Source organism: Pseudorasbora parva, chromosome 20, assembly GCF_024679245.1.
Source record: "Pseudorasbora parva isolate DD20220531a chromosome 20, ASM2467924v1, whole genome shotgun sequence".
NCBI classification, from domain to species: domain Eukaryota; kingdom Metazoa; phylum Chordata; class Actinopteri; order Cypriniformes; family Gobionidae; genus Pseudorasbora; species Pseudorasbora parva.
The window spans coordinates 20,588,548-20,601,630 of NC_090191.1; the positions used below are offsets into that span (position 1 = coordinate 20,588,548).

General features: G+C 45.3%; 1 protein-coding gene across 3 annotated transcripts in view; it reads right to left on the reverse strand.

The window, feature by feature from the left end:
- iqsec3a (IQ motif and Sec7 domain ArfGEF 3a) overlaps nucleotides 1-13,083 on the reverse strand; it is a 177,139-nt gene that overhangs the window by 39,459 nt on the left and 124,597 nt on the right. For all 3 annotated transcript variants that reach the window (XM_067428474.1, XM_067428473.1, XM_067428475.1), the window contains exons 6-7: nucleotides 10,009-10,131; nucleotides 7,922-8,088 (exon numbers count right to left, since the gene is read on the reverse strand). In XM_067428474.1, coding sequence (XP_067284575.1) covers nucleotides 7,922-8,088; nucleotides 10,009-10,131 — 290 coding nt within the window. The remainder of the gene's footprint in view (nucleotides 1-7,921; nucleotides 8,089-10,008; nucleotides 10,132-13,083) is intronic.

Consider the following 13,083-nt stretch of genomic DNA (forward strand, 5'->3'; position numbering starts at 1 on the left):
TATGGTGCAATCCAACACAGATGACTGAATGACAATATAGTATTTAATCCACAATTGGATTCCATAATTGAAAATGCATTATAATTCAAATTTATATTATTTGTAATTCACTGAATTTTAGACTGCTTTTAGACGGCATACTTAAGTGGTTTTCATTAATCTTATAATATCTGCAAGTGCAGTTTTTTTTATACACTTTTAAGACTAGACTACAAGTGCACATTTAATACAGTCAAATACACACTGTGTCCTTATAGACAATACAACACATAATGCAACACCATTTCTATTGTGTGAAATGCACTGGTAGTTTACATAAAAAAAATACAAATATATATATATATATATATATATATATATATATATATATATATATATATATATATATATATATATATATATATATATATATATATATATATATATATATATATATATATATATATATATATATATGCAGAAGTATGACCACAACACATCCCAGAAGTGTCTGTAGAGATTGTGTCAACTAGACTCTCCCCCATGAAGGCCTCATAGACATGACAGCCAGTGGTAACTGATCCTCAACAAACCCTTCTCTGGCGTGATGACTCTGATCTTCAACCAGATGGAGTTTTGATTCATTGCCATTGTCCCTTTGTCACTTTTGGCTTGCTTAGTTGGGGAGACTAAATATTCAACTATATTTTATTACTGATCTGCCTGCATTGACACCATTGTATGAGAATTGAACTGATCTGAACAATGACATCACTGTTTCCTCTAGAGTGGCTGTATAGATAAATGACCTAAATTAACTTATTTAAGATGGACTATGACACTATTTTCTTCTAGAAAAACAAGTACAGAATTGTGAACTGTGTTGCATAATTTTCCTGTTATCACTGTAAAGCTGCTTTGAAACAGTCTGTATTGTAAAAAGCGCTTTATAAATAACGGTGACTTGACTAAAAAAATTGCTTTACAATTATTACAATGACATTATCGACATTGGCTATATTTTCTTTTGAATTAGAAGTAAATTCCAAAGTATAATTGTACAATTTCTAATATAATAGGTTTTATGTAAAATAAAACACAAATAGCCCACTTCAAGAAGAAAAAAATAAGTATTTTGTCACCTACAAAAAAAAAACAAGTTCCCTTTATCGAGGGAACTCGCACTGCGTCATCGTAGATGACACATCGGGGAACGCCCTCGGCGTGACGCTGCTGAGTTCATATCAAAAAAGTCCAATCTTGATTGGTGTTGCGTAATGACGTAACGAGTGACGGCATACCCGGAGGTATAAAGGGACGCCGGCACAAGCAAACGCAGCTTCCTGCTTTCAGCGGTCGCGCTCTGTGTTCTGTCTGTCTATTTGGTGTTGTTTGTCCCGTAGGGCTTATTATATCATTAGATATGGCGAGCGAGCAGTTCAGACGGTGTGTGCCTCCCTGTCCTCGCTTTATTTCGGGCACGGACACACACCAGCTCTGTGTGCAGTGTCTCGGCATGCAGCACGCCCGGGCCGCTCTCGAGGGAGCGGCTTGCGGCGAATGTGATAAGCTGCCGCTGAGAGTACTGCGCTCGCGGCTGGCGGTCTTTGACGAAGCCGGTCAGCCTCGCGAGCCTCGCGGTTCTGGGCCCGCTGTTGCCGAGGCAGAGCGGCGCCGCAGGTCGTGGGGCTCGCAGCTGGATCTGTCAGCAGGATTAGGGAATGTTGAGGCATCTCTCTCTTCCTCTGACGATTCAGAGGATCTTCCGCCACGTGTGGAAGCCCGCGCTGCGGCTTCTTCCCGCGAGGCGGAGGATCAGGTGCTCATGCTGTCCGATTCCGAGGGATCGTTGACAATGAGCACCGAAGCAGGCGCAGTGGGGCAGTCGCCACCCCACTCGCAGGCTATGGAGGAGCTCGTGGAGGTCTTGACTCGCGCTGTGGCCAAGCTGAGCTTAGATTGGCCACAAGAGGAAGTGCACGTCCAGCCGCCAAGCAAGCTGGACGAGCGCTTCTTCAAGCGTCGAGCCCAGCCTCCACGCCGGGGTCTGCCGTTTTTCCCCGACCTGCACAGTGAGCTGTGCAGGGCGTGGGAGAAACCCTTCTCAGCACGTTTGACTACGCCCCCTGCACTTGACTTCGCTAACGTGCTGGGAGCGTCTGAGAAGGGATATGTTGCGCTGCCGAGGGTAGAAGAGGCGCTCGCGGGCCACCTCTCTCCCGAGACAGCAGCTTCATTGAAGACCCCGGCATTGCCCTCGAAACCATGCCGAGAGACTTCGAAGCTGGTGGCGAGGGCATATAGTGCGGCTGGTCGCGCTGGTGGGTGCCTGCACACTCTTGCGGTTCTGCAGGCCTACCAAGCGGACTTGCTGAAGGAGCTCGATGAGGGCGAGGGTCCCTCTCCGGAGGATGTGACTGAGCTGAGGAAGGCAGCGGATTTGTCTCTTCGTGTCACCAAACAAGCGGCCCGTGATATCGGCCGCTCCATGGCGGGTTTGGTGTGCGCGGAGAGGCATCTCTGGCTGAACCTGTCGGGGATCGGGGAGAGAGACAGACACTTTCTCCTTGATTCCCCGGTTTCGCCTTCTGGCCTTTTCGGCGGCGCTGTGAGCACCGTCGTCGAGAGGTTTCAGGAGGTGAAAAAGCAGGCGGCCGCTCTCAGCCAGTTCATCCCTCGCCGCTGGGGCTCCTCCAGCAAGGCTGCCTCGAGCGGGCAGTCTCGGCCAGCAGAGGGCTCCTCGCACCGTGAGGTGCAGAAGCAGAGCGTCGCTTCTCGTGCCCCTCCTGAGGGAGCTTGGCAGAAGAAGCGACGCTCTCGCGGGAAGTCTTCAAAGCCGAAGACCGACCTGAGGGAGGTTATTCAGGCCAAGAAGGCTTCCAAGCGGTCCTAGCTGCGGCAGGACCGCTGAGAGCTGTCCCCCACGGGGCGGAGCGACCGAGGTCGTTCTCCCCCCGAGGCTCTCGGGAAATCGATGTTGTGCTCTCGCAGTCAAAAGGGCTCCGGAGTACGTCGTTTCCCCATGTTCGCGCGCGGCTCTGGCCAGCACATATAAAATCTGCGGCAGAGCAGTGACTGCGTTCACACACCGAAAATCTGCCTCGATTAGTCCCTGCCGGTTATCCGCTTCAGGGGGTCGAGGCAGAGGTTCGGTTGATACCCCAGACCAGCCTCGAGAGGCTGGTCCCCTTATCAGAGTATCTCGGCGCATGGTCATGCCTTCCGAATATCTCTGTGTGGGCCCTGCGCACTGTAGAACGGGGATACAGACTGCAGTTCAGAGTTCCCCCCCCGAAATTTGGGGGGATAGTCTGGACAGTGGTCGGTCCCGAGCAGGTGGGGGTAATGGGGCAGGAAGTACGCTCTCTGCTGGAAAAAGGGGCGATAGAAAGGGTCCCCCCGCCAGAAAGGGAGGTCGGGTTCTACAGCCGGTACTTCATAGTCCCCAAGAAGGATGGGGGGTTGCGTCCAATATTAGATCTCAGGCTTCTGAATCGGTCTCTGAGGAGATACAGGTTCAGGATGCTAACCATTCCTGTTATCGTGAGTCAGATCCAGTTCGAGGACTGGTTCGTCACGATAGATCTAAAGGACGCTTACTTCCATATTTCCATCCTTCCCAGTCACAGGAAGTTCCTGAGGTTCGCTTTCGGGGGCGAAGCGTTCCAATATCGGGTCCTTCCCTTTGGCCTAGCCTTGTCACCTCGCACCTTCACGAAGTGCATGGATGCAGCCCTGGCTCCGCTAAGACTCCAGGGCATCCGGGTACTGAATTATATCGACGACTGGTTGATCATGGCCAGGTCGTACGATATGGCAGTTCAGCATCGAGATGCTGTTCTAGCACACATGAGGTGTTTGGGGTTGAGACTCAACGCGAAAAAGAGCACGTTGACGCCCTCCCAGAGAATTACGTTCCTGGGAATAGTGTGGGACTCGGTAACGATGCGGGCACACATGTCACCCGCACGTATCGAGACCATACGGGCGGAGGTCTCAAGTATAAGGTTGGGCCACAGCATCACTGTCAAACAGTTCCAGAGACTGGTGGGTCTCATGGCAGCAGCGTCCAGTGTGATTCCACTCGGCCTGCTCCACATGAGACCGCTACAGTGGTGGCTGAGAACCAAGGGGTTTTCTCCGAAGGGGAATCCCTTTCGTATGATCAGGGTAACGCGCAAATGCATTCGTTCCCTGGTTATATGGAAGAAACCTTGGTTTCTGTCCCTGGGGCTAGTATTGGGAGCATCGTGTTGCCGGAAAACCGTTTCAACAGATGCATCCCTTACTGGTTGGGGCGCGGTCATGGAAGGCCGAGGGGCGAGAGGTCCTTGGACAGCCCAGCATGCTTCATGGCACATCAACTGCCTAGAGATGCTGGCCGTCGGGAAAGCTCTGAGGAGTTTTCTCGAGGACCTTCGCGGCCACCATGTCCTGATACGATCCGACAACACTGCCGTGGTATCGTATCTAAATCATCAGGGGGGTCTGAGATCGCGCTCTCTGTACAGACTGGCGCATCAAGTCCTCCTGTGGTCCCACGGGAAACTGTCTTCTCTCAGGGCAGTTTATATCCCGGGGGACCAGAACCAGGGAGCAGACATCCTGTCGAGGCAGGGGCTGAGGCCCGGGGAGTGGCGTCTCCATCCAGAGGTGGTGGAGGCCATATGCGAGAGGTTCGGCCGAATGGAAGTGGATTTGTTTGCGTCTCGAGAGACGACCCACTGTCCACTTTGGTTCTCCCTCAGGCATCCGGCTCCGTTGGGCCTGGATGCCATGTCACAGGCGTGGCCGAGGCTGCGTCTGTACGCATTTCCCCCGATTGCTCTGCTCCCGGGAGTTCTGGAGCGGGTTCGCCGGGAAGGCATTCGCCTGCTTCTGATAGCACCCCGGTGGCCGACCAGGGTATGGTTCTCCGACATTATGGACCTGCTAGACGACCTTCCATGGCAGATTCCTCTGAGGAGGGATCTGTTGACTCAGGCGGGGGGCTCGATATTTCACCCCCAGCCAGAGTTATGGAACCTGTGGGCTTGGCCCCTGAGGGGGCAGAGCTCATAGAGGAAGGGCTGTCAGCAGGTGTCGTGGAGACTATACTCAGCTCCAGGGCTCCTTCCACCAGGAAGCTGTACAACTTGAAGTGGAGAGTGTTCTCCATATGGTGTAGAGACCGTGAAGTAGACCCAGTGAACTGCGCTGTGGCTTCAGTACTGGAGTTTCTGCAAGATCGGTTTTCCGCCGGGCTTACCCCGTCCACACTTAAGGTGTATGTGGCAGCGATAGGAGCTTTCCACGCACCATTAGGTGAAGGACCTCTGGGGAGGCACCATCTGGTTGTACGGTTCCTCCGAGGGGCGCGGAGGATGAGACCTGTGGCTCGTTCTAGGATCCCTGCGTGGGATCTGGCAGTGGTTCTCGAAGGGTTGGTTGAGGCCCCCTTCGAACCGCTGGAGTTGGCTGAGGCCAAGAACCTCACGCTTAAGGTAGCTTTTCTCTTAGCCATCACCTCTCTGAGGAGGGTGGGGGACCTTCAGGCATTGGCAGTAACACCCAATTGCTTGGAGTTTGCCCCAGGCAACGTGCAAGCTATCTTGCGGCCGACCCCGGGATACGTCCCCAAGGTACCGTCTAAGGCGGTACGGTCGGTGGTTCTCCAGGCTTTTCATCCCCCGCCTCATGTGACGGCAGATGAGGGCAGGCTTCACCTCCTCTGCCCGGTGCGGGCATTGAGGATTTATTTGGAGAGGTCTGCCCAGTGGAGGAAGTCAGACCAGTTGTTAGTGTGCTTTGGTCCACCTAGGAAGGGGCTGCCTGCAGCGAAACAGACAATTAGTAACTGGATTGTCCAGGCAATAGCAACGGCCTATCAGGTGCGCAACTTGCCTTCACCTATAGCCGTGAGGGCTCATTCTACCAGGGGCATGGCCTCCTCGGTAGCCCTCCTTTCCGGAGCTTCTCTGCAAGAGATTTGCGAGGCGGCTGGGTGGGCCACACCGCATACCTTCGTGAGGTATTATAGTCTGCACCTCCCGGTGACGCCAGGCGCTAGGGTGCTCGCCCCCTGATTATGCACTCCGGTTCATGTCATGGGGTGCAAGATAGGCGAGGACTAGTGGGTACTCGTTCCCCGATGTGTCATCTACGATGACGCAGTGCGAGTTCCCTCGATAAAGGGAACGTCTCGGGTTATGAATATAACCCATGTTCCCTGAGAGGGAACGAGACACTGCGTCTCGTAGCCCCGCCTATCTACAGAGCGGCCCGCTTCATAGCAGTAAGCTGCGTTTGCTTGTGCCGGCGTCCCTTTATACCTCCGGGTATGCCGTCACTCGTTACGTCATTACGCAACACCAATCAAGATTGGACTTTTTTGATATGAACTCAGCAGCGTCACGCCGAGGGCGTTCCCCGATGTGTCATCTACGATGACGCAGTGTCTCGTTCCCTCTCAGGGAACATGGGTTATATTCATAACCCGAGACGATTTCTGGCTCTCACGAATATGTAACATCTTCTTTAAGAGGCTCCTCTGTCCTCCACTCGTTGCCTGTATTAATGGCACCTGTTTGAACTTGTCATCAGTATAAAAGACACCTGTCCACAACCTCAAACAATCAGACTCCAAACTCCACTATGGCCAAGGCCAAAGAGCTGTTAAAGGCAATCAGAAACAAAATTGTAGAACTGCACCAGGCTGGGGAGACTGAATCTGCAATAGGTAAGCAGCTTGGTGTGAAGAAATCAAGACATACAAGACCACTGATAATCTCCCTCGGTCTGGGGCTCCATGACAGATCTCACCCTGAGGGGTCAAAATGATCACAAGAACAGTGAGCAAAAATCCCAGAACCAGAAGGGAACCTAGTAAATGACCTGGAGAGAGCTGGGACCAAAGTAACAAAGGCTACCATCAGTAACACACTACACCACCAGGGACTCCTGCAGTGCCATATGTGTCCCCCTACTTAAGCCAGTACATGTATGGGCCCATCTGAAGTTTTCTAGAGAGCATTTTGATGATCTGGAAGATGATTGGGAGAATGTCATTTGGTCAGATGAAACCAAAATATAACTTTTTGGTAAAAACTTAATTTCTCGTGTTTGGAGGAGAAAGAATGCTGAGTTACACTATACCTGCTGTGAAGCATGGGGTGGAAACATCCTGCTTTGGGCTGTTTTTCTGCAAAGGGACCAGGACGTCTGATCCGTGTAAAGGAAAGAATGAATGGGGCCATGTATCATGAGATTTTGAGTAAAAACCTCCTTCCATAAGCAAAGACATTGAAGATGAAATGTGGCTCTGTCTTTCAGCATGACAATGATCCCAAACACACCGACCGGGCAATGAAAGAGTGGCTTCATAAGAAGAATTTCAGAGTCCTGGAGTGGCCTTGCCAGTCTCTAGATCTCAACCCCATAGAAAATCTTTGGAGGGAGTTGAAAATCTGTGTTGCCCAGCGAAAGCCCCAAAACACCACTGCTCTAGAGGAGATCTGCATGGAGGAATGGGCCAAAATACCAACAACATTGTGTAAAAACCTTGTGGAGACTTACAGAGAGCGCTTGACCTCTGTCATTACCAACAAATGGTATATAACAAAGTATTGAGATTAACTTTTGTTATTTATCAAATACTTATTTTCCACCATCATTTGCAAAAACAATTCTTTAAAAATCTGGATTTTTTACTTTTGTCATTTTGTCTCTCTTAGTTGAAGTGTTCCTATGATGAAAATTACAGGCATCTCTCATATTTTTAAGTGGGAGAACTTGCACAATTGATGGCTGAATAAATACCTTTTTTACCTCAATGTAAATAATAAAATGCATAATCACATTATTTTAATTTAACTATTTACAGGTTTGGTTTTGTATTTGGTCAACCCTTGATCAATTTTAATGAATTTGCTGTTTGTTTCTTTTCTATTTCCTTCTGTCTCACCTCTTAGGTTGCGGATGAAGTCTTCCAGCATCATCTTACGGTCAGGTTTGATGTTGGGACTGTACATGTCCGTGTTCAGGAGGATGATGGCAAATGCAAGTATGAAGATTGTGTCAGGATTGTGGAACTGCTGCACCACGTCTGGGTTACACATACAGTAGCGCTGACTGAAAACAACAGGAAAAAATAAAGAGACAAACAAAAGCTGTTTATTTTAACATTTTAAAGTTTATTTTAAATAGACCCTTCTGCTGCTTATAGCTTGAAGGAAAACTCCAGGGAATTTTTAAGTTAATCTTGATTGTTATACCTTTTTTGAGTACAGTCTTTAGAAAAAACAAAAAACTAAAACAACAACAACGAAGCAGATTGGTGCTTGCAACACGGAGCTATTACAGTTAATGCCCAGAGCCCCCACTCAGCTAAACCACCAGTTATGGGGGCATACACGTAAAGGTTGTCTTTTTGCCTCTTAACAAAATGCAATTAAAATGTCTGTCCAACATGGACAGGGCCCTTACATGACAACGAGATGTGTTTAGCCACTTAGCCATTGTTTAAATTCACTTAAATGGTGTTTTAGACAGCTAGCTGTAGACTTGCGCTGAAGTCCCGTGGGAACTCAGTGTAGCCGGAAAAAAAAGTAAAAAAAAATGTTCCATAGATTGTACTCACAAAGGTATAACGATCAAGATTAACTTAAAAATTTCCTGGACAAAAATGTTTAACCTAAAAATTTTCCTAAAGTATATATATATATATATATATATATATATATATATATATATATATATATATATATATATATATATATATATATATATATATATATATATATATATATATATAATATTTTTATATATTATTATATATTTAGATTCTACATTTTCTACAATATTCTCCTACTATTACTTGCCTCTCTCATTCAGTGTAAGCCAATGTGGGATTTAAACATTAACCCATAGTGTTAAAATCCCATACTTCTGACCAGGTTTACTATGTAGCAAACTAGCCACACAAATGGAGCTGGTTATGTGACAAATGCTTCAAAACAAGTCCTTACTAATCCATAATCTGCCCCGTATTCATAATATGTGTGAAAAGGAATACAAGTGGCTGGTGTTTTAGAGCCACTAGTGTTCATTTCAGCAGGAGACTGCAGTGATTGCAACCATATTTTGTAAAAATGTAAGTAGACACACAGTGTTTCCAATTTCTATATTTTGAATTTACATGATCGACTTTGGTGGTACACTGAGGTTTAACATTTCAGGTACATTTTAAACTACATTAATGAGGAAGGCCTTTCATTCATTAAAAAGAACAGCTGTATTGTCCTTTATAAATGTTATATTTCACATCCATTTACCCATTCTGTTTTTAGAATTGGGAAATATCAAAGACGATGCAGGAGAGACTGCCGGGAACAGCCTGGATTGTGTTATGCAACCACAGTTATTTATAAACCAGTGTCTCGCAGACAGATGCAGACGTGTGCATCGCACACACACACACACACACACACACAAACGCACACACACGCGCGCATAATGAAACAAACGGATATTTGGCTATCACCCCAGAAGCGTTGATAGCTGCAACTGCAATATGATTCAAAATCTCAATAAGAGCCTCTACTGCATATGAATGTAAAGTAATTGTTCTAGGAAGATGATTATTTAGATAAACAGACCACCATTGTCACGGAAAGCCGCACTACCGTCTGTGGTAAAGGAGCAACGTTTACATTTGCAAAATCGAAGTGATATTGCTTACACAGTTTTGTTATTGTTGCATATAAACTTCCCAAAAATGTTTCATCTCAACTGCTTAATTGATTTCCAATATAAACAGAAAGTAGCTATTGCAGCAGCGCTTTTTCTTTAATGTAACAGCACCATAGCTTGAGAATGCGATTGATTGGAGAGCCTTCTGCATGCATTTTTATCCTTTAGTGCTACAGGGCTGGAAAAAGTTCATAAGCACAGGTATCCCATCAGCCTCTGCTCTTATCTTCCCCTCACACATGAAGGTAGCTAGAGCGTTTATGTCTGTGTAAGAGAGTGTAACAGTGTCTGGAGTCTCACCTGAATGCCTCTATCAGTCTCTCCACTTTCTGCGCTTCACCCTGCACACGGATATGAGCCTGAAACTTCCGTAGAGCCTCATCCAGCTCCATCCCGGAGAAATCCATCTCATCCACCACACAGCTATCAAAAGGGAGAGATAGTATAAGGAAAAATAAGGTATTAAGCAGACATGACAGATTACATGCATGGGTGACTCTACGGCCAGCTGGACCTAGCCCAGACCTTCGTGTATGGGGTGACTGTGAATGTGATTTCGCCAAGTACAACATTTTCATGGACTGATGGGACTCAGATTATTAAACAATCATAACATTGTCCCATCAACTAGCCACTACACACTACACACACATGTTGGTCTATGTGGTTTACAGGGACTCTCCATAGGCGTAATTGATTTTATACCGTACAAACCGTATTTTCTATTCCCTTACACTGCCCCTACCCCTAAACCTACCCATCACCATTTTTACTTTCTCAAAAAAACATCACTAAGTATGTTTTTAAAGCTATTTGAATTATGAGGACATTTGAAATGTCCTCATAAACCACATTTATATTGTAATACCAGTGTAATACCCATGAAGTTATACAAATTTGTGTCCTCATAAACACACACACACACACACACACACACACACACACACACACACACACACACACACACACACACACACACACACACACAAACACACACACACACACACACACACACACACACACACACACACACACACACACACACACACACACACACACACACACACACACACACACACACACACACACACACACACACACACTTGTTGGTCTATGTGGTTTACAGGGACTCTCCATAGGCATAATGGATTTTATACCCTACAAACCGTATTTTCTATCCCCTTACACTGCCCCTGCCCCTAAACCTACCCATCACAGGAAACATTCTGCATTTTTACTTTCTCAAAAAAACATCATTTAGTATGTTTTTAAGGCCATTTGAATTATGAGGACATTTGATATGTCCTCATAAACCACATTTATAGTGTAATACCAGTGTAATACCCATGTAGTTATACAAATTTGTGTCCTCATAAACCACATAAACAGGCTCACACACACACACACACACACACACACACACACACACACACACACACACACACACACACACACACACACACACACACACACACACACACACACACACACACACGATACTGAAAAAAGTATCATAGTAAAAAGTGTTGGTTTCTAATGAATCACTTTCTTACCTCTATGGAACACAAAAATAACAAATGTATCACCTTTTATGGGTCTTTTATTATTTTAAAAAAATGGTTAATGGTACAGGTTTGCAATGACATGAACATTAGTAAAAGATGACAGAATGTTAGTTTTTTTGGTTAAAAAATCCCAGCCTCAGAAGTTTAACTGAAGCCTTTCTCTACATTGACTATATTCGGAATCACGGAAATGTTTATTCCATAAAATTGAAGTGGTCTGTATGAAAGCGATAAATAAACGAGAATTATTTTTACTTCCACCCTTGTTTGCCTGTTTATTATGCTGAGCTGCCAGCTGGAGGTTTCAGAAAGAGAAACGGCTGTCAATTTGAACATAGAGCAGGTGCAGAGAGAGAGAGAGAGAGAGAGAGAGAGAGAGAGAGAGAGAGAGAGAGAGAGAGAGAGAGAGAGAGAGAGAGAGAGAGAGAGAGTAAGACATTTCTATAGGGAAATAAGTATCCAAGAACAGTAAGACTGCCTCCCCCCCCCTCTCTAATGCTGCTGAAGATCCCTTCAAAATGAGAACCAAAGCTGAGTAATGGAATGGAAAATAACACAATTGTATTTACACACAAAGATCACATAACCTAAGAATAAACATTTTACACAGTGAACACGCCATTATTTGCCTTTAAATATGTAATTCTACTATAGTCCATGATTTGTATCTCTTTCATGTGCATGTATGTACACAAGTACATGGTTCCTTTTTTAAGCTTTTTTTTTTTTTTTTTTTTTTTGTCCATCTAATTTTCGAAGGAAAACCTCAAATAAGTACAAAAATAGGCTGTGGCCAATGAAGACCAGAGAAACAAATTATGCATCATGACCACTGCTTTCTCCTGCATCTCTTTCTTAACTTCATCACTGCCTACAGCGTTAGAATGCACTCTATGGTGAACACTCACTCATAAAGTGATAACCATAAAACATCCCCTATTACGTAAAAAACCCAAGAATTCTCCCTAAGAGTGTTTGTAAAAAGCATATCTCTGTATCAAACCCACTTTACCAAATGACCAAACACACTGGGGCAAATCCAAATCTAGACCACGAGTTTAAATCATTTTTACAGCTTTTATCTATTTAGTTTTTGTGAAAACAACTTTAGAGAATACAAATTAAAAAGTATGTCTCATGAAGAGCAAGTACAATTCAAACACCAGCGCTTAAAGGCTGTTTAACAAGAAACTGCAAAAAAAAAAAAAAAAAAAAAAAAAAAGAGTATAATGGTTTGTATTTAGAATCTAAAAGCTTTTCAATTGTTTTCCACTCAAAGACCATGCGCTCTTATATTTCTTCTCAGAGAGATGGAAAAACAAAGAACAGGAGAGAAAGACTTAACAGTAAAACCTGTTATCGTTCCACTGATGGGACTCAGATCATAAAACAATCATAACATTGTCCCATTAACTAGCCACTACAGCAAAGTCTGCCTGTCAGACTCAGTTTTGGTCAAATTTGAAAAACCTATTGGGTAAAACTTATTGCTCCCATGATAGAGATTGTCTCCATCATTGGTTTGGTCAAGTCCCTGGGCTCACTTGAGCTGGTGTTGTTGCTCTAGCAGACCCAAGAGTAGAGAAATCATGAAAAATTACTAGAAGAAAAACGCTGGAAAATCTTCTCTAAAAGCTTGTTCACAGTTATGCTTTTTAAGGACTGCACTAAATATTAATACTAATTTGATCTTCTCCCATCTGTCTGGATGTAGTAGAAATATAAATAGAAACCATGAATCTACTGTTTCTGCATCAAAAGCAGAATACTCCTTAAAGCTTATTTTCAGGAAGACAAGCGTACTGATACT